This window comes from Engystomops pustulosus, chromosome 4, assembly GCF_040894005.1.
Source record: "Engystomops pustulosus chromosome 4, aEngPut4.maternal, whole genome shotgun sequence".
NCBI classification, from domain to species: Eukaryota; Metazoa; Chordata; class Amphibia; order Anura; family Leptodactylidae; genus Engystomops; species Engystomops pustulosus.
The window spans coordinates 133824806-133847215 of record NC_092414.1 but is presented as its reverse complement, the minus strand read 5'-3'; the positions used below and the strand labels follow the sequence as shown (position 1 = coordinate 133847215).

At 41.4% G+C, this 22410-nt stretch overlaps 1 protein-coding gene across 2 annotated transcripts; it reads left to right on the top strand.

The window, feature by feature from the left end:
• The first annotated feature begins 1049 nt into the window (after positions 1-1049).
• On the top strand, positions 1050-21605 carry TSPAN33 (tetraspanin 33). 2 transcript variants are annotated; one of them, XM_072147527.1, is made up of 10 exons: positions 1050-1261; positions 1521-1955; positions 6987-7044; positions 8800-8927; positions 9263-9337; positions 16562-16657; positions 17620-17748; positions 18257-18418; positions 19716-19811; positions 20452-21605. In XM_072147527.1, exons 2-9 carry the CDS (start codon positions 1857-1859, stop codon positions 19782-19784), a joined length of 816 nt encoding a protein of 271 aa, XP_072003628.1. In that variant the 5' UTR covers positions 1050-1261; positions 1521-1856; the 3' UTR covers positions 19785-19811; positions 20452-21605. The 2 variants fall into 2 exon arrangements, with proteins under 2 accessions (XP_072003628.1, XP_072003627.1); XM_072147526.1 differs by lacking the exon at positions 19716-19811 and having other exon boundaries at positions 1053-1261.
• The last annotated feature ends 805 nt before the right edge of the window (positions 21606-22410 follow it).

Sequence of the window (22410 nt, the reverse complement as noted above, 5' to 3'; positions counted from 1 at the left end):
ATCGGCGTGTTTTGCGTTACCGGCGGTTTGTTCACGATCGCAGACGTTTCCATAGAAACGCCGATGCGATCGGGCCGAGGCTTGCCCCGGTGGCTGCGACTTTGTCTGCGTTTGCATTCGCAAGCGCAAACAAAGCGCTACGTGTGGCACCAGCCTAAGGCTGCATTCACACACATGTATGGGGGACGTATGTACGGCCGATATATGTCCCCCATGCAGTTCTATGGGCTCACGGCCCTGTACGGGAGCGGTAAAGTGCATATGTGCGGCACTGTACCGCTCCGTAACCTGTAGAAAGATTGGACATGTCCTATCTTTCTATGTGATACGGCACCGTGAGCTGAATAGTCCTATGGAGAGGGGCGGGGGTGAGCTGCGCTTATCCCCTGCTCCTCTCCGCAGCGCCGATGTATGCCTGCCGTACTACGGTACGGCGGGCATACATTGTGTGCATGTAGCCTAAGGGTGATGCCACACATTAGCGTTTTGATTTCGGACGGCCTGTGGGTAATGGCATATGTGTTTGTATGCAAACGAATGCGATCGGCAATTTGCGCCCATGTCGTGTATTGTATATATGTAAGACACGGGGTGCTGATTGCCGATCGCATGCGTTTGCATATATGCGGTCGTCTGTGGGCCTCCCTAGTACACTTTGATACCGCTACAAAACGGAATCCAAACGCTAACTTGTGGCAACACCCTACGTGTTATATAATGCTTTATACATTATGGTTATTGTTTCCTTTTTTGTGGTGTTACTTATATCTTATACAATGTGCCTTTCTGCTTTATCATGCATAGTCTGAATCATATTCTTTTTTTTACTTATATAGATATGATAAATCTATTATGCCAACAAAAAAATGTCTCCATTCAGGGGTGGTAAGCATTTCACTCCTATTTTATACCGTATAGTATGCTCTCACATTCCACACATAGTTATCATGAGATCTATATTGTCCGTGTAGCCATCATGCAGGCGGCTACCTGTAGCTGCTTTCCCAGTCTTACTGGAAGCTCCTAATTACACGCCACTAGCGCCATCTAGCGTCTTTAGCTCCTCACATCTCCTACAGGAAGTTCGGCCTCACGGGTCTCCATACCCAGCCGAAGCCTCCCCCACCCCCCTCCAGGGGTCCACACGCCTCCTGGACCTCATCCAGGCCTCTCATTCCACACACAGCGCTCCAGCTGTACAGACGCTCCATCCTAGTGTCCTTACCTGTCATCTTCTATAGGTGCCACCCATGGTAGAATGGTGAGTTTGTTGCTGTCTAATGTGTTTTTGTCCTATCTACAGAAATGACAGCATGTAAAATGCATTCATCCAGCAGGAGCACTGAACAATACAGACCTTGCCTTGCTATACCTTGATGTGCATGTCCCCCATGATCTGTATTTTCTTGATGTTTGTATTGTGATGATTATTTGGTTATTGTCATCTTTGGATTATACATCCTTTGATCTATTGTCATATTCTACTCACTGTTTTTAATTTTTTTTTGCTTATATTACAGCTTATGTTTAGCCGAAACGTTATACACAATTTCTGAACACCACGTATATAATTGTGTTCTCACTGCAAACAAAAAAAAGGAGTGCTCATTACTTTATATACGAGGGGCGGGATCCCTAGTTCTGAGCACAAGCGTCGTAATATTGGACGAGCAGCTTACAACTTGAATTTGACAAGCAGCGGTGATCACGTAGTTCCATCTATTCCGGATCAATGATTCCTGTGAAGCCAAGCACTAGAAGTCGCTGTCTCTTTCATTAATGGACACCCCTGTACTCATGTCTTAGGATCTCAAGCTAAATAACCCCCTCCATAGGAGGCTGAGGAGAAACGAGACATGGCGAGGAGAGGGGCTACCTCCGTCACCAGGGATGACTTCTCATTTGTCAGCCCTGTGGTGAAATATCTCCTGTTCTTCTTCAACATGCTGTTCTGGGTGAGTAGTGCTGTTATGTGGATGGCTGTAACAACAGGTGAGGGGCTGTACTGCCTTGTGTCTGAACATTGGTTTAATGGGCTGTAGAAAAATGCACCCTTTCTGTGTACAGGAATTTATGGGGGGTGATATCGGAACGGTACTAAATCTAGTCAGATATGCTATACATGACATTGTATAGAGATCTCAGGACGCTGTGCAGTTTAGTATTTTTCAGGATTGCTGGTTTTGGCAAAATTGATCTTCTAGAAGGATAATGGACATACATTTTCAGAGTTTGTACACAGCTTTTTAGGAATAGATTTGCCAGGTAATGTGAAATAAACTATCATAAACTGTTGAAATGATTCAGAATGCTAACAATGTCATTTTTAAAGTGGCACCTCATTGGCTACTGGAACCTGTCATCAGCTTAAAATTACAATCTTGGTCACAAGTTCACTTTAATTTGAATAACTTCATAGAGCCACAGAACCATCTTAAAGGAAACCTACCATTTAGAATGGCAGGGGTAAGCTGTAAGTACCGAGCACCAGCTCAGGGTGAACTGGTGCCGGTACTTACTTACGTTAGTGTTATAAACCGCGGTATCGCGGTTTAACACTTTTTAAACTCTAGACCGGAACAGGCTTCGGCGCTGCGTGCGCGCGACTACATAGGAAATAGCGGAGATGTTGCACGGTCGCGCGCAGCGCCGAAGCCTCTCCTGCTCTAAAGTTTAAAAAGTGTTAAAACCACGATACCGCGGTTTATAACACTAACGAAAGTAAGTACCGGTACCTGCTCACCCTGAGCTGGTTCTCGGTACTTACAGCTTACCCCTGCCATTCTAAATGGTAGGTTTCCTTTAAGTCATAAAGTGGTATTCATGACCATACTCACTGAGTGGCCTTAGGGTGAAGACACACATGGCGTTTTTGGGCCGTTTTTGGGCCGTTTTTACTAAGTGCGTTTTCAGATCGTTTTTTTAAAACGCATGCGTTTTTGTCCGTTATTCCGAAATTGCGCAATGAAAAATGGACAAAAACGCATGCGTTTTCAAAAAACGGATGCGTTTTTTAACGCATGCGTTTTTAACGATCTGAAAACGCACTTAGTAAAAACGGCCCAAAAACGCCATGTGTGTCTTCACCCTCAAGCTTCGACCTAATGCAAACAAACTTTTTGCATTAGGTTACCTGTTTTTAGCTGTAGGCTACCTGTTTTAACGGATAGCATGTACGGCCTTGGGCTCATACACAAGGCGGTGGCCCCGTGTATGAGCAGATTACCCGAGCCACAAAAAAATGAGCAGATCCTATTCCTGGCCAAGATTGCCTTCTAATTTTATTTGCAAGTGGACCTGAAACACACACACCCATTGTGTGCACATGTTTATAATCGGGAAGCTGTACATGTGGGCAGACCTGCTTTTTCATTGAATACTGGAGTGAGTGAGGTGTACACTTCTGCATAGCTGCAGTGTAAAGCATGTGGCTGTAAAGTTGGAGTCACACAGTATTGTACAATAGCAGAATAGTGGATGAGATTTGCTTTTAAGAATGTCTAGTTTATAGTACTTAATGTAATTGAAAACTAAATAGTACCCCAGTCAATGAGGCCTCATGCAGATGACTATATATGACGCCTTTGAACTGGACGCACAAATTGTGGCCCAGCTCACAGTCACCATTGTCTTGGCTATGCTGCAAAAGATAGGAATGGTCCTATTCCTACCCACCTGGCTCCCTATGGAGAAGGGAGAGTTAAAGAGTGCTCATCCCTCCAATTTCCATTGTGCCAAAGTCTGTACGTTGTTAGTAATAGTAGTAGTAATGGCTAGGCTGGGTATAGAAAGAAACCGAGGCCTCTGTCAGAATTTGGCACTAATGTTTGGTCCACCTTCCCCTTTAAAAGCCAATAGAAGTTTCTAGCATTGCCGTACATGTAACTGGGATCGGATGAACACATCTCCTGGCTTTGTAAGCGATACCCATGTGATCACTGCGTTTTGACCTCCTTTTTTTTTTATATCTGTGCATTGTTTCTGGGTATCTGATACTAGACATTTACAACATAACCTCTTGCTTTTAAATAACAATTGTGACTTTTTCCTATTCCTAATGCTGAGGTGTGCATGCTATATCCATAAAGTTTGACTTTTCAGTAACCTTTAGGATTTATCCAAAGCAGGTTTGTTGCAGGTTTGTTCTTTCCACTGAAATGGGATCATAAACAATCCATTCATGCACAGACATTCAGATGTAGAAATAACTATGACCTTGGTTAATGTTTTAGCACTTAGGACCTGCCTTGAATGTAGACTATAAAATTGGCAGCCACGGTACATTGAGGAATGCAGTTCTCTTGACAAAGGTTCATGATTTTCTATGCCAATAACAAAACTGAGTGTCCTTTACAAATTATCAGATATGACCTGAATGCTGAATAACCCAATAGAGGATTAGAATTAGCACATTTGGGGAAATATGTTAAAGGTTTGTGAACTGTAAAGTTTTTCCCAGCTTGGTTAATGATTTAGCAGCTGCACTGGGGCAGTATAACACTGAACCGGTCTGTACAACAATCTTTCTTATAGGGGTTACCTCTTCTGACATGTCTGTTATTGTATATGACTATTATGGACCTTATTTAAGTGTCTAACCCACCCCAAGTCAAAAAGACGCATAATGCAGATCCCCGAATACCAGCTTCATAAACTACTTGGACTGCTCAGTCAGACACATTGGACTGTGGCATTGTAGTCTGACACTCTGTGCTGCTCTAATTTTTTAGTGTAGTAGTACAAGATGGAGGCAATTTAACTTACAATGAGAGGGACTTTCAATGTGCATAAGTTTCAACACCACAGTTGGTCCTAGAGGTCAAGTTACAAGTCCAGTTTGTATGCTACAAGTGCCATGTAGTTGGAAGTTGAAGGATGGTAGAACGAAAACCCGAGTCTGTTACTGTCTGCAGTCGTATGTGCCCATATTAAGCTTTATGATGCATATTCCCCTTGCTTTAAAGGAAACCGGTCACTAGGGACCTCATTTTCACTAAAGACTGGTTGCAGAGGCCCATTGCAGCTGCATTGCACATATGGGGAACAAAAGTTTTACAGAAGACCTGTTGCCTTTCATCTTTAGTTACCGTTACTCTCTTTAAATGGAGAGTGTAAGAGCCCAGATGGCAGTGTGAACTGGGCCTTAGTCTACCTTATGAGCTCATTATATATAATTTACATGTGTGTGTGAATATATAATGTATATGTATGTGTGGAGAAGTGGTAGATGGGGGGGTATACATTTGCCCAAGGTACCTCACAAAAGCAACCAGGATGTGTCATTTCTTTTGCAGACGTCTCTGCGCTGTGTTTTTTGTAAAACCTACTAGGGACCAGTGTTGCTGGAGTGGGGAAGTGAGGGTGGGCCCCCACTCCAACCGGAGATTCTAGGTTTTGGGCTCTCCATGTTATCAGCCTACAGCTGTGCTGTGCTGTCACAAGCTGAATGGTGCTGACCCACAGGCCTCCCTCTGCACCTGGGGGAAAACTAGTGTGAGTTCACTGCTGTGTATTGTTGGGGCGGCTGTATGTTTAGTTAGTGGCCAGATGGCTTAGGATTTTATTTTTTGTTTGTTTATACTTTGTGTTGCTGCCTTTTATTTTTATTGAAAATAAAACTGGTTTTGGCAGTTGCACCAGACGAGCTCTGTGATTGCCTCGAAAAAGTGCCTGTCGACCCTGTGAGACAACTACCCCGCTACTTAATCCCCTTACAATATATGTGTTTTTGTGTCTGGATCTTAATTTGTCTAAAAATATAGATTTTTTTTTTATTTATTTGCATAGATCAAAAAGTTTTTTTTTATTTAAATATTGTCACATTTATGCATATGTACCATATATTTCGGACTATAAGGCACACAAAAAATCCTTTTATAGACGGGTGGGCCTTATATATGAACTGTACTTCCAGGCAAATGTTATACATTACGTGTCGGCTGTAACTGCAGCTGCCTTGAACTGTGCACAGGTCTGCCACCTGCTGGTCAGTGCGCCTTATATATAAACCTAGACTTTTTAGCAGGCATTTATGGATGGTGCGCCTTATAGTCCGAAAAATATGGTACTCCCTTTATACCATAATAATAATAATAATAATCTAGTAATTTAGCGCCATCAAATTCCGTAGCGCCTTACAAATCATAGGGGACATATAAAAATATAATTTTGCATTATAAAGAACAAACAGTCATTGGGAACAATAGGAGGGAGGGCCCTGCTTGCAAGAGCTTACAGACTATGAGGATGAGGGGGTTGACACAAGAGGTAAAAGAAATTGTATAATGGTTCAGCCATTCTTTATAAGGGAACAATATAAAATAATTTAATAAAAATTCTGCCATCAGCCGGCATATTATATACAGAGCCCAGGGTGAATAAGATTGCAGAGAAGCCTTGAGCTTGGTATATATCTGCTGTTTGCCTAATAACAGACGGGAGAAAGTACATAGAATGGATTAGTAAAGGGAGAGGTGGCATTTCATGCAGTTAGCGAGTGTGATAAGCTTGCCTAAAGATATGGGTTGTAAGAGCAAGTTTGAAGCTTTGGAGGGTGGGTATTCCAGAGAATTGGTGCAGCTCAGAATTCCTGGAGACGTGCATGAGAGGTTCGAGTTAAGGTAGAGATTAATCTTCTATCACTGGCAGATCGAAGAGCATGAGAAGAGCGATAGACTGCGAGAAGAGAGGGGGTGCAGCAGCACTCAGAACTTTGTGGATGAGGGTCATTATTTTAAAGTGAATACGGAATTCTCTTTGTAAACTGCCCCCTTGCTCCACAGGCTCTAGTGCTTTGAAACCTGTTGTGTTGATTGGACTACCAATGAAAGGCAAATTTTATGATAAAATATTTTTGGGATTTAATCGCATTTCTTCACATCTTGTGATTTTGGGGCTACACATGGGGAACATGGCTGTTTCTGCAGTCCCAGCACTGGCTGCAAGAAAATACATCTATTAACCTGTGTTATTCTTGTGTTTTCCAGGTCATATCCATGGTAATGGTCGCTGTCGGAGTCTACGCGCGGCTATTGAAACATGCTGGTAAGCTTACTACTTGCTTTGCTGCAAAACCTGGATAATCTAATGCACATGCCATAACGCATAGTCGTCAGTGCTCAGTATTATTTGGTGTACAGTATTATGAATGGCTTCAAGAACATTGTAGCGCAAGCGCTGAAGAGGGGATCAGTTTCTGTGATCACTGAAAGATTAGAACAAAGAAAGTCCAAAGGATTGTGTTCTTGCAGTTGATCATTCTGAAAAAAAAAAAATTCTTCTATCTAGTACTTCGTCCTGAAAAAAACATACAGAATATTTTCTATACACTGTTACCAAGCAGCATTTTATAGTTGTAGTTTATAGGTTTTCCAGACAGCCCTTAGTGTTAATAATGTAAGACAAACCTGGCAGACTTGTGCTGCTGGAGATCGTCTTACAATATAAATATTGGTTTCATCATAGGGAAATGTACCCATACTCTGCTCCTGAAAGCAGTTGCCTGTCTTCTGTGCATGCCACCTTTACTTTCTTGTGAGATCTGTGCAATGGGCAAGCATATACTGAATTGTATTCTCAAATTGCAATTGTCCCTATGTGTAGCATTTAAAGAGAACCTGTCGGGAGTTTGGGACACCAAACCAACTATTGAACCTGTGGTTTGGTGTCCTACAACACTCCATGTTCTTTTAATCCATGGCAACTATAATAAAATGTTTGTATTTGCCTATATATGGTTGTAATAAGTGGTTTTAAAGTCATCTCTGGTGCTCCCAGTGTCTTAGCAATGCTTCAATGAATCTGGTGTAGTACACAACGTCTTCATTGCCTCAGTATATATACAGGCCCAGCACGTGCCACGTCAGCCCTCCCCCCCGTTCACAGCAGATGCCACCCTTTACATAACCCCTCCATTATTAATGTCCACAAATGATGATTTGATTTTCCGTGGTAACTTGCAGCACTAAATAAGATGGTGTGAATCATAGGACAGGGAGGTATAGCAAGGCACTATTGATGGTGACAGTCCGTATCGAGCACTCCTGCACTTCATCTAGCCGTATGTAAGACGCCACTGGACATGAATAGTTAGACCCATATGTTGACGTCACTCGTTGCATAATGTCATGTGACGGGCTGTGGGCGGCGTTACAGGACTTGGCCATCTGGGAAAGAAGAAAACAAAGACATTCCCGGCCAATCAAGGTAGATGCGATCTCACCTTATGGAATACCATGAAAAAGTAAAACCTGCACTGTTAAAAACAACAACAATATCACAATGTGACAATGCGATTTATACATAGAGCATGCTTTGGATTAAACATAGAAAAATTACTATGTATAAATCGTATTGTGATATTGTTGTTGTTTTTAACAGTGCATGTTTTCACTTACTTGTGTAATAGCGGTGATCGCATCTGCCTTGATTAGCCGGGAATGTCTTTATTTTCTTCTTTCCCAATGGCGTCCTACATACGGCTAGAAGAAGCGCAGGAGTGTGCAAAATGGTCCGTTGCCGACGATAGTCCCTTGCTACACCTCCCTGTCCTATGATTCACACTAAATAAAGAAGAACTGTTCTTTTCCACATTTATGTTCATGTTTTTGCTGGCTGAGCACCCCCCATGAACTTCATAGGCTCCGGGTATGTGCTTCTATCACACACAAGTCTGGTAGTGCCGACACTCTTTTGGGATTGGTCACGTACCAACCCTGAAACCTGTTTTCTTTGATTAAATAAGACGGTATCCTTGCCATGCTGCTCTATACTAATATTGTGATTGTAAATCCTCCACAGAGGCTGCTATGGCATGTCTTGCTGTGGACCCTGCATTGCTTCTTATATCGGTTGGCGTTTTAATGTTCCTTATTACATTTTGTGGATGTATTGGGTCTCTACGGGAAAACATCTGCCTCTTGCAAGCGGTGGGTTACATTGACCAGGAATTTCACATTCATTTCATAATGAGCTTACTAAGAAGCGATGAGCGCCTTGTGTAAGCCCTACCTTTGCGTGGTGTGATATTTGTCTTTGCTTCTTTATTTCTCAGCATCTGTGATCCTTCTATGAGCTCTGTATGATATTCATTCTAAAGCTTCTCTATACTCTATTTGTCTCGCGTCAGAAGTGTTACATGTAAATGGACCTTTAAACTGAAAATATATCTGGACCTTCTACCTTCTAATCTTATTTACTCTCTGAAGTGTGTGTATGTATAAATATGTTTTATTAAACATTAATGTTTAACTTTCCTCTGCAGTTCTCTATATGTTTGACGCTGGTGTTTCTACTGCAGCTGTCTGCGGGCATAGTTGGCTTTGTCTTCTCTGACAAGGTAAACTTTCAATAGTCCAATATAATTTTGACTAACTTTAAACCAGTGAACCTTTTCTATAAGTTGGAAGAAAAACATAAAAAAAAATAATTAAATCCCAGATAGGGGACAGGCCCCTTCTGCAATCCTGGATGGCATGGTTGCTATTGCATGTATGGAATTCAGTAGGCATTGGCTTCACTGCCATACATTCAAATCATAAAATTTTAAGGGAAATTTGCCATCAAAATCAAGCATGATAAACTGGGGACACTTGCACACCAATCCAGGTGCCTTGACCGTGGTAATCTAATTTGTTATCCATAGCTCTTTCTTCTAAAATCAACTTTTACAATTATGCTCTTGAGCCAAAGGGCTTTGGGGACATTACAGCATGGAAGGGCTCTGGTAGTCTCACAGGCTGTTACTGTGCAGGAGCACATCTCATGGTCCCTTGGCACTCCTCTCCCTTGCTCCTCTCCCTTCCTCCCACTGTGTAACAGCCAGTGCAGCTACAGTATTATGGGGCTCTGGCATGGCCGCCATCTTGAGGATAATCTTCGTACTGCAGTCCAGGCCCTGGATACACAAAGGCGTACACAGTGCTGAACAGGGCCAGGTGGGGCAGTTTGATTAAAAAAAATCATTACTCTCCTTTCTGAGTTCCCATGTAGCTCCTCTTCTCCCCAGGATTCCACAGCAGTAGCGTGGGCAGAGACAGGTCAGTACGCTCTGCCCATGCACACATTATGACGTGACATGACGTCATAGAGTGTGCACTGGTAGAGAAGAGGAGCTGTGTCGGTGAATAATTACATTTTTCCATGATTGCCCCACTTGGAGGATGACGTCATGACCTCTGTAGGGACAGGAAGTGAAGTTAAATACCCCACCACTGCATCCATGCTCTATTGTCTTCCTGTCCCTACACAGGACGGAGTAGAAATAAATCTCTCCTCGCTTCCTGTTCCAAGCGGAACAGTGAGGAGGGGAACACTTCTGGAGCAGGGCTTGGTTCCCTTACCCAAACGGCCCGGGCATCAATCGCCGTTGGGGTCTCCCTTCTTTGCCTCCATTGGATCCGGGGATACTGGCTCTGTCCGTGGCCCCGCGGGGCTAACGTCACCCTGCTAAGCAGAATGGTGGGCCGTCTGACTCCTACAATCTTGATATGGTAAAATACTTATGTGGCCGCTTAAAGTTTTTCAGGTAACCTACTGTTGTCTTATACCCTCATTTAGTGTGTGTTGCTAAGGCAGGAAATGAAGTATATGGCCAGACAGAGTTTTATTTCTGGGGACCCTTCCCTTCTTCTAGTCTGCTTCTGCCTTCATCGCTGATGCCTTGGCGGAAGGATTGAGAATTGCGCAAAGGAAGGACCCTTATCTAACGCCAGATGAATGCTCTGGTTAAGACATTGGGGTGGTGACTTTAGATCCAAATCTAAGCTATGCGGACTTCCCTTTGAAGGTGAATATCTATTTGGGCCAGAATTGGACCCAATTCTGGAAAAGGAGGCAGAAAGGGAGCAAAAAGCGACACAAAGAAAACAGCCCTTTTGAGACTCTAAAGAGATTCATGTGCACGATTTATCTTCGAGATGTGAACTACCACGTGCCAATATATGCTTCATCCCAGAAATTTATTTCAGATTTGCGGCGCTCACACCAGAAGGGAATGTAGCTTTCTACCAATACAAGGCTCATCCATTTGGGATTTCTTTAGCTCCAAGGGCAGAGCTGGAATTAATCCAGCCCAGGAATCTCACTGTTGCGAACCTCCAACATTTGGTCTGCGTCATAAATGGGGACAAGTCGAACATGATCCCCCCCAACAAGACCGCTATATTTTTAGGCATCTGCTTCAACTCAACACGGCAGGTGTCTTTTATTCCAGAAGAAAAATATCATTCTGATTCAACAGATAAAGGGTTTTCAGGAAAGGAACGACTGCTCCATAAGGGAAGAGATGAAGATCTTGGGACAGTTAACCGCATGTATTCAGTCAGTCCAGTGGAGTCAGGATCACACTTGTATACTACAAAGTTGGATTCTGGCTTCCTGAGACAAGAACCCTCTTTACTTCCATTGCAAAATAAAAATGACACCTCTTGTCAGATCATCACTAAATTGGGACAAATTTTAAGGAAAGGAGTACCCTGGCACCCCTGGCCACTTGTAGTTGTGCAAGTCAGTCCGGATAGGGTGCGAAGCTCAGAGACTCTTTTGCCCAGGGTCAATGGCCCCTATCAATACAGTCTTGATCCTCAAATTATCAGGAGTTAAGAGCTGTGTGGGAAATCCTGAAGTGCAGCACAGTAGCGCACATAAAAAAATTGTCCTCTGGGCAAAAAGCAATTCCCTTTCCTCATCAGCCGTTCACCTAAAAGGGGATGAGAACAAAATAGCGGAGAGAAGACATTCTTCACTTTTGTATTGGCTCGGGTATTTTGGAGTCCCTCACTCCTGCTTCAGTTGTAGAAAGACTTTGTTGTTCAAGCACCACTCCTTCTGGTTGATCAAGTTTCTGCTGAGATAGGTTGTCCAACAGCGATTCTTATAGTCCCCTAATGACCAAAAAATATATGGTTTCCATCCCTCTAGAGAAACCACTCGTTCATCCTACTCGTCCAGACCTTCCATTCCAGGGACCAGTCTTCCATCGAAGCCCCAGAAGGCTATCGGTTTGGATCCTGAGAGAGAGTTAAGAGCCAAAGGACTATCAAATAAAGTGATATCTACCTTAAAGGCAAGTTGTTAACCAGTCACTTTCTCAGTTTACTCTCTCGTATTTGGAAAAAGTTTCCTTCCTTTTGTTGTCATAATACTCCTTATTGATCTTCTCCTAATATTTCTCAGGTGTTGGATTTTCTCCAAGCAGGCTTCAAAAGGTCTGAAAGGTCCAAATATTGTCTCTTGGCCAACTCCAGAATCAAATAGACTATCCACAATTGAGTTTTATCCATAGTCCTTAATTATCTTACTGGGCCACCACTTACAAACCACTAGATCCCTCAAACTTTAGAGAACTAATGTTGAAATTAACCTTCATATTGGCCATAACATTGCCTAGGCCAGTGGTGGCTAACCTATGGCACGACTGCCAGAGGTGGCACTCAGAACCCTTTCTGTGGGCACTCAGGCCATCACCAGAGATGACTCCTGGTATCTTCCTGCATTCCCAGACAGCCCAGGACTTGCTGTGCACAGAGCTATTTTAAAGTGACAGTGCTACCTGGGACTACTGGAGGAGTGGGATGGTGTGGAAGGATCTGGATTATCATTGTAGCTCCTGCTCCGGCCCTGACAATTCTTCATCTTTATTGGACCCTGGAGGGAAACTACAATGATCATCCAAATTTCTTCTATTTTCTTTTTTATTGGTGTCATCGCTGCTGGTATCAATGAAAACTGTGATAGAGAAGGGAGTATAAATCACAAATTAAATTTCTGTGTTGGCACTTTGTGATAAATAAGTGGGTCTTGGTTGTAGTTTGGGCACTCGGTCACTAAAAGGTTCCCCATCACTGGTATAGAGCATGAGGGGCAGCAGTACAGTATAGAGCAGTGGTGGTGAACCTATGGCATGGGTGCCAGAGGTGGCACTCAGAGCCCTTTCTGTGGGCACTCAGGCCATCGCCCCAGGGAAGAGTTCACAAAACAGGACCAAATCCACCGAATCTTCCTTCAGTCCCAGGCAACTGCTCTCAGTGCTATTTTAAAGCAACATTTCATTGACTGTTTGAAACTGGGAAAAATGAAAAGGTTTTGATCTTTGGAGGTCATCCTGTTGGACCCACAATTCTTCCTGTACAGAAAGACCCTGGGGAGATGCTACAATGATGGGCTGAATTTGCCCTCCTTCTTTCAACTGTATTGGTTGCCTCGGGTGGCTGATACAATTAAAAGATGTGGAATAACAGGTAGCAATAAGTTACTGCTTAAAATGCCATGTTGGCACTTCACGGTAAATAAGTGGATTTTGGTTGTTGTTTGGGCACTTGGTCTCTAAAAGGTTCGCCATCACTGGCCTAGGCGGTTGGGAGAGATATAGACACTTTCTACTAGGAAGCCCTACTTGAAAATATCTGATGATAGGGTAACTCTAATTCTTGATAAAAATTTTGTTCCAAAGATCTCCTCAAGTTTTCATCAGAATCAAGAAATCATCTTGCCAACCTTCTATCAAAATCCAAGGACTACTCGGAAAGAGAAATGGCACTCATTGGATGTCAGAAAAATTCTTTTATTTTAAATTAAGGCGACCAAGTTTTGGCGAAAAGACTCTGTTCTTCCCACTAAATTGCAGCAGAATGTCAAAGGCAGAAAAGCATCTAAGGTGTCTATAGCAAGATGGATAGAGACCGCTATCAAGGACCCAGGGGTTCCAGGGACAGTTGGGGCTCACTCTTCCAGAACCATGGCAGCCTCCTGGGCTGAAAATATAGGGGCTTCTATTGTGTAGGGCAGCTACATGGTGTAGCCAGCTCACCTTTGGCCAGCATTATAGGCGGTACATTAAAAATAATAGGGAGCTAGCCTATTGTAGGAAAGTGTTGCAAGCAGTTGTCCCTCCCTAAATGTCATTATTTGGTATGTCTCCAAGTGGGGCCCTCATGGGGGATGCCATGGAAAATGAGAATTATTCTCACCAATAATTGGTTTCCATTAGTCCACCATGACTACCCATATATATTCCCACCCATAAGTTGTTCTTGCTTTCTATAAAATGTATTTACAGATTTAGTTTGTATGTGAAATTAACATGCAATAAAATGAGTTGCATTCACTGCCGGTGTAGTTATTTGGTAGTCAATGGAGGGTGGATTCGGGGGGGGGGGGGATTTAACATCTCTGCTTTATGTCCCTACTGAGATAATGGGGTCATCTTCAAAGTGGAACCTTCATGGTGGACTAATGGAAACCGAATTAACAAATTTTTTTTATGTGCTTGGGGCAGTGTGTCCAGGAGCTACCTATCTACTGTGGGGTGGGGAGGGGGCAAAAATCTTGTCAGTCAGGGTTCCCAAAATTCCTAGTAGTGGCCCTGGGATCTGGTAACGTCCCCAGAGCCTCTGGCTTATTGGCATACATTTAAAAGTTGATTTTAGATGCAAGGAGGCCATGGATAATAAATATAAGAAGATTACCATAGTCACACTGCCTGGTTTATCATGCTTGCTTTTAATGGTGGATTTCCTTTTACTTCAAAGAAATTCCATTTAAAGCTTAAAAAAAAGAACAGCAAATCTGTTTATTTAACTATCTGCACGTGTGTGTGTATGAAAAAAATTAAATGTATTTATATGTGTAATATCTTTACATTTGTCTTTGTCAGTCTGTGTATATATGTATTGCTCAATAACTGACCTCTAAATCCTAAAAGAGAATTTCTATCAGATTAAGAAATTATTTTCACCACTTTATTATCGTATATACTCAAGCATAAGCCAAGGTAGCTAATTTTAACACAAAAAACTGGGAAAACCTATTGACTTGAGTATAAGCCTAGGGTGGGAAATGCATTGGTCACATGTCCCCCAGTATATAAGACACCATGGTGTGTAGGATGGGACCACGCGGGGAGCCGGAGCTGAAGACGGAAGATGATCTGCAGAGGGCGTTGGAAAGGTGAGTACAGAGGGGCTTTTTTTTTTTCAATGACTTGAGTATAAGCCGAGTTAAGGTTTTTCAGCACATTTTTTTTTGTGCTGGAAAACTCTGCTTATACTCCAGTGTATACAATAGTCACATGTAGTATTTGTTGTATAACTCTTTCTTTGTGATATTGTGAAATTTTAGTCCAATTCTCTCAAAAAATTCTGTTCTTTGATTTTCAAAAAATCAAACCATTTCAAAGATGGATTTTTAACTAAATCCTAGGCCCCCCGTCACTATGCATGTATATTATCATATATAAACACAGCTGTGAAGTAGATACTCAATGAACAGATGTACAATGTCCAAAATCAGTCCTGCATCATGTTTTGTGTACAAGAGAAAATGTATATTTACAGAGTATTTCCTGAGTTACATCACTTTTATATCTGACTGGTTTTGGAGCATTTGTGGCATTTAGAAAAATATTACTGAGACCAATTCATTGTATTAATAAAACAATTGCTTTCAGTCAATTCAGAAGACAGTGAGAGCTTTAACCCCTGTACCACCGGGCCCTTTTTTGTTTTTGCATTTCCATTTTTCACTCCCTCCCCTCAAAAATAACTTTTTTATTTTTCCATGTAAAGAGCTGAGTGACTACTTGTTTTTTGCGTAACAAATTCCACTTAATAGTGATGGTATTTAATATCCCATGTCGTATACTGGGAAGTGTGCAGTGAAAATGGTGAAAAACGCATTTGCGACGTTTTCCTGTGGGCTTAAATTTTTACGACTTTCACTGTGCACCCCAAATGACATGTCTACTTTATTCTTTGGGTCGGTGTAATCACGAGAATACCAAATTTGTTTAGGTTTTATGTTTTTTCATACATTTACAAAAATTAAAACCTCCTATGCTAATAACTTTTTCATACTTCGGTGTATGGAGCTGTGGGTGGTGTAGTTTTTATTGAATTTTTTTATTTTTTTAAAAATGGCAAAAAAGTGGCATTTTGGACTTTAGGCGCTATTTTGATAAAAAAACGTTATTATATTTTGATTATATTTTTGTGCATTTTGGGATGCGGCGATACCTAACATGTTTAGGAATTTCACTGTTTATTTATTTGACTTCTAGGGAAAGGGTGGTGATTTGAATTTTTTTGTGTGTATGACAGTATATGGGGATTTTCCTCCTCATTCATTACAATGTGCCAATCACACATTGTAATGAATAGGTTAAAACCACTTGGAAGACCTGAGGTTGTCATGGCGACTGATCGCCACGCCCTCGATGATGTAACTGGGAGCGGCGATCTTCAGCACTAGCACGTTATCGTCAGTAAGGGGTTAAAGGACCTCTAGCACCGGATGAAGTATTGTAAAGGAAGCACACTGGAATCATACTGGTGTGTGTCCCCTTTGGCAGTTTCTGCTCTTCTTTAAGCTTCCTAAGCACTAGTTTTAACAGTTATAACTAGTTTTAGAAAGGTATGTAAATGAGCCTAAAGAGGCTTCAGGCTCAATAGATGTCAATGGAGCCTGGAACATTTGTATGAAGACTTGTTGCCAAATGGCCAGTTAGTAGGGTTTAGTCCTTGGGGGTTCTAGTTCAGTGACTGTAAGTATGCTTGTTTTCTTGAAGGCTCGTGGGAAGGTCAGTGAAGTGATTAGTAATGCAATTGTTCACTACAGGGATGATCTGGATCTACAAAATCTCATAGACTTTGGACAAAGAGAGGTAAGATAATCTGCAAAAACATAGAAATGTATAATATTGAACCTTGTTTCAGTTTTGTACATTGCACTACAATATGAATTGGTGTAACACACACTTGCATGGGAAATAAAGTATTCCATGGCACCCTTTCTGTAGGCCATCCCAGAACTAACTAGGACAGTTAGAGCATGCACAAAGACCCCTAATCTACTAACTGGGGGTCTGGCCCAAGGGATCACCTGCGATTATCTCTTTAACATAGGATAGAAATTACCCCCTAAAGGCCATGTGTACCATAATCGACAGCCATAAAAATGCATAAAATCTATGGCAATACTTTATGTAACTCTTTATGCTGTAGTTTTTTTTTTTTTTTCTCAAAATTCTATACGAGAATTCAAAATTTGCATGCAAAAAAATGCACATCAGTTCTTGTCCCCAGTTGTTGCCTTTTATTGACTAACTAAAAAACAAAAGTTCAAAGACTACTCGGTTCTCTTCATCAGGCATGGTATAGGACAACCTCCAAATAGAACACAAATTTATACACAAATGGACACGGTTATGCTATAGTTGATGAGACAATAAAGGTAAAAACAACTGTGGACTCTCTGCTATTTATCTATTAAACCACTGGCTAATACAGTACAAAGAACCTTTAGCTTAGATGTCTTGTAGCCAGCAATTGCAAGAACAATGTTTCTGTATCCCAAATGAATGCAGTAGTAGCTCGAGCATGACCCCAGCCATCCATTTACTTGGTTATCTCAGTAGTCCCATAGACAGTAACCGAGCTGCAACTCAAATACTTGGCCTGCCACTCTATTCATTCAGCAAAATGAGACCCCTAATCTAGTAATAAGTGGTGGGCCCCAGCATTTGCAATCCAACTGCTTAACATGTTATCCCTTATCCTGTGAGGGGTAACTTTACAACAAGGGACAACCTCTTTAAACTGTTTGACTTTATCTTTTGCTTTTCAGTTTAACTGTTGTGGGGGAATATCTTACAATGATTGGTCTCAGAACATATACTTCAACTGTTCCTCGGAAAACCAAAGTCGAGAACGTTGCTCTGTACCCTACTCCTGCTGTCTGCATAATGAAGATGAGGTAGGAATATTCCTCTATATATCACTTTCTAATACATATGTGTTGATAAATAGATTCCATCTGCATGATTTGCCCTGTTTTGTACAGTCTTTGAGCATTTGGAAGAAAAAGAAATTTTGTACTCTCCTCATCTCCCCGTTCCCTTAGCTCGTGTGTATTTTGGCAAGTGAAGCATGCGTATTACGCCCCGGCTTGACCACACAAAGCCCTGTAGCTACTGTGCATGTGAAGTGAAGCTGGGATACTGTCCCGGCTTCACATCCTGCATCGCGAAAGGATGTGAGTCTGATGTACCTTATTGGACTCGCATCTAGGTGAGCATAAATGTTTTGTTTTTTAAATTAAAGACATCAAAAAGGTCAATTTGGGACTCTAAACCACAGATCCAGAAGGACCTGTATTTGGTTTAAAGTCCCAAATTGATTGGACAGGTCTTCTTTCAATGTATATATACTTGTAGTAAGGAGGACATTATTGGTCTGTTATGTATTTTTTTTTTTTCTTGTAGGCTGTTGTGAATACCATGTGTGGCTATAGAGTACAGACTCTTGACTATTTAGAAGCAGGCGAGTATATACACACCAATGGCTGCATTGACAAACTGGTTAACTGGCTGCATAGTAACCTTTTCTTGCTTGGAGGAGTTGCACTAGGACTGGCTATCCCACAGGTAACTTTTTATAAGGCTTTTATGTAGGGCCTTGTGCTTGCATATTCTACTGTTATAATGTAAATCTAATATACAGTCCTAACTATTTACATTTTCACTAAGATTTCTTATACCAGCTGTCCTGGGTGAAATCTCCTTATCTGCACTGCTCTGAGTAACAGCTGTAGATTACAGGGTTTGTGGAGAAGTTTGAATGCAGAAAACAAATAACCAAGCAGTTTTCGGAGACTCCCCCAGTGTTCTAGGTCAAGCTCCCACAAAAATAAAATTTAAAGTGCAACCAAATGTGGGGAGCATGAAAATACTGGGGCCATTTTGTGCCACTGAGCCCTTCCTGCTACCCCCAAGACTATCTCTAGACATGTAAATAAAGTTACAGTCTGCACATAGAACATTGTTTGCAGTCTTTTTAAACAAGTACCGTATATACAATGATGTTCTATTCCTTTAATGGCATTGTTCTAGCCAATCACTGATCGCAGCAGTGGAACATGGTCTCCATGTGCCATTTGTACCACTGAAAGTAGATCTTGGCTAGAAGCAGAGTTGTTTTGGTATTATATACTTTTAAGGGTAAGCTTCTTTTGTTTTTTTGTATTGTTTTTAAAAGAAATTAGCGAAGAAAATCAAGCATGATAAACCAGAGACACTTACTCTTAAATCCAGGGAATATGACTATGATAATTATGCTAATAAGGCTAATGAGCCAGAAGAATTCTGGTGGTGTTGCTAGAACACTTTCATGCTGTAACTTCACAGACTGTACACTGTACACAGGATCATCCTAACCCCGCCTGTCCTCTACCTGCTGTAACACAGTACAGGCGGTCCCCTACTTAAGGACACCGACTTACAGACAACCCATAGTTACAGACAGACCCCTCTGACCTCTGGTGAAGCTTTCTGAATGCTTTACTATAGTCCCAGACTACAATAATCAGCTGTATGGTTTCTGTAATGAAGCTTTATTGATAATCTTTGGTCCCATTACAGAAAAAAATGTTTAAACTCCAATTGTCACTGGGGCCACAATTTTTTTTTGTCTGGATCTCCAATTATAAAATATACAGTTTTGACTTAAATACAAATTTAACTTAAGAACAAACCGGACCCTATCTTGTATGTAACCCGGGGACTGCCTGTATATCTAGACATGGAGGGGGACTGAGAAGGGGTGAGTAGTGAGTAAACCAATATGTAGCTTTTAATTGTTAGAATATATCAACCTGTGAGGTTGGATGTATAAATATTCTGTATTAAGATTGCTCTGTGCACTTCACATTAACCCCCACTGCAGAGTTCCTGTTTTTGTCATGTTTCTGGGATAGTATTTCTACTGAGGCGTCCTCCTCTGCGTGGAAAATAATAGACAGACAACTAATCCCCAGTAAAGGTCAGTAGATGCCGGTTTTAGGAATAAGCAAGCCATTGCTCCATGCAGGTATACAGGGACACCATCCGTGAAAGAGGCAGCAGTCTTTGCAAAAGAGCAGTTTGTTTACCCCCCTCCCCTGTGCTGTGAATTCTAACAGCGCCCTTTACCTTGCCAAAGCTCCTACCGCGAGTTACATACCTCCCAACATTCAGCCACACCCCTAATCACACCCTGGCCACGCCCCAAATTTTTATTACCAATAATCATCTCTATTATAATAATAATAATAATCTCCATAATAAGAAGAATAATAATCCTCTCCATAATAATAAAAAAAGTTTTGCCCAGCATGAGATTCGAATTCACAAACTATACTCCACATGCATTAGAGATGGAGGACTCTATCCACTAGGCTATATGCTTAATGGTTATCAATGGGAGGATTTTATGTAACTAAGTCTTTTACTGTTACACAGTGACACAGGCTCCATGTACTGGTATATAGAGATACATCTTCTCAGAGATTACTATTGTAATTATTGAGACTATTATTATATTTTTTATTATTATCATGGAGACAATCATCATCATTATAATTATTATTATTATTTTAATAATCTCAATAGTTTTTTCTTTCTTTTTTTTTTTTTTCAAAAAGCTGGTTGGAATTCTCCTTTCTCAGGTTCTGATTAACCAGATCAAAGACCAAATCAAGCTCCAAAGATATAACTTGCAACATCAGTCAGACCCCTGGAACTGACAGAAGGATAGGCGTATGTGCCCAACACTGCTCTGAAAATGCAAGCAGTAGACAAGAAAAACATGCACAGCAACCTGAATGCTGGTTAATGATGAAGACTGATTCCAAATGTGTAGAGGAAATGTGCTACAGGACATCTGCCTGGATCAGAACTATAACCAAGGACTTTTAACCAAGATGAACACACTTGAAGCCAAGCTTTTGTACTGTTACAATGAACTCATTGGTTACATTACATATTGAACTCAAAGATCATGATGATTTTGGAAATGTTCATGGATTAGTTAGTGTATTTCTGGTACTGGCTAATGCATTATTGCTATGACATAGTATCAGAACTAAATAGGAATTTGCTTTCAAACCTTAGAGACCTGACTTCTAGATAAAGAAGCCTTCAACAAGTTTGATCCCATATAATACTGGGGCTTAGGGTACATACACACCGTGGTACATACACACCGTGTGCTGGAGAGAAGGAGGTGGCCCCTCCTCCCTCCATAGAAATCAGCGGCTCACGGCTGCACACACGGCGAAAGATAGAGCATGCTCTATCTTTCTGCGGTGTGCGGCCCCGCCGCGCCGCTATTGCCGTCTATGAGGACGTACATGCGGCCACATGTACGTCCCCGCAGACGGCCATGTTAATAAGCCCTTACACACAACTGCAGTAAATATGGAACCAGGTATAAAAATGGGTGAAGTGGCCTTCTACAATCTTTCTACTCTATTTTACGTAGGTCCATCCTGTTATTACAGTAGCCATGTGCAGGGCAGGATATTTACTACTGATTGTATTTTATTACTTTTAAGTTATGTATTCATATATTACACCACAGAAGGCAGGATTGTACTAGTGAGTGTTGTTTTGATTGATCATATCTTTCAGATAGTTTTATTGTTTTGTTATTTTATGTGTCAGTTCCCTGAAGTAGTGTGCAAATCTTTATTGAAACTTCTAAAACATAGAAATAATGGACATTTACAGAGATTTTACAGGCCGTAAAAAAAAAAAAAGTAGAATAATGCTATGTTTCATGAAACATGCATCCAAACCGTAAGATTCAGAAGAGCTGATTGAGCCTTCCAATGAGGAGCAGAGTCCGGAAGTGGGAGATTCATCAGGACTTAATAATAAAATAATAGCAGTAATCATAATTATTTCCCACTTAACGCCACCTCCATGCTAATGGAAACGTCGGCACATTCGCTTTAGCTTAGGAACATTCAGGACTGAACATTTTGAAGGTTATAATGCAAATCTAGAATTGTATGTAAGCCACTTGCTGAAAACATCAGAACACATCATACACTACAGTGTGATAAATTCCCCCCCCCCCCAGCTTGTACCATGTTTTAACATCTTTCGACAAAGTTTTAACTACAGAACCTTATCATTTTGGTGGCCTAAAATGATTGTAAAATATTGTTTATATTTATATGGTAATGTATGTACATAAAGTTAAATGTGAAACATTGCTGCTTTCTAGATCTAGAAAAATGATTGTGCCTGATCCCACTAAGAAAATCTACCATTAAAATCCACCATGATATACCATGGACACTTGCTCATAGATCCAGGCACCATGACTGTGGTAATCTTCTTATGTTTGATATCCATGGCTTTCTTCTAAAAATCAACTTTTACAATTATGCAAATGAGCCTGAGGGGGTATCGGGGTGTTTCCAGAACCCTTCAGTGATGTCTTTACCCTCATTGTTAGAATGCATGGGCAGGTCAGCCCCCCCCCCCTGCACTTCCTGCTGATGCTATATTACACAGGCTGAGGGAGAGAGTAGGGGGGGGGGGGTACATATTCTTCTCATTGTAACATCCTGTGATGTGGCTGCCTGAGTGCC

Bases quoted from the DNA above. Each gene is read 5' to 3' on its own strand.
- TSPAN33 (XM_072147526.1), top strand. From the start codon at position 1,857: ATGGCGAGGAGAGGGGCTACCTCCGTCACCAGGGATGACTTCTCATTT. The intron at 8,928-9,262 runs GTGGGTTACATT...TTTCCTCTGCAG, and splicing joins ACATCTGCCTCTTGCAAGCG to TTCTCTATATGTTTGACGCT. The intron at 16,658-17,619 runs GTAAGATAATCT...TTTGCTTTTCAG, and splicing joins TAGACTTTGGACAAAGAGAG to TTTAACTGTTGTGGGGGAAT.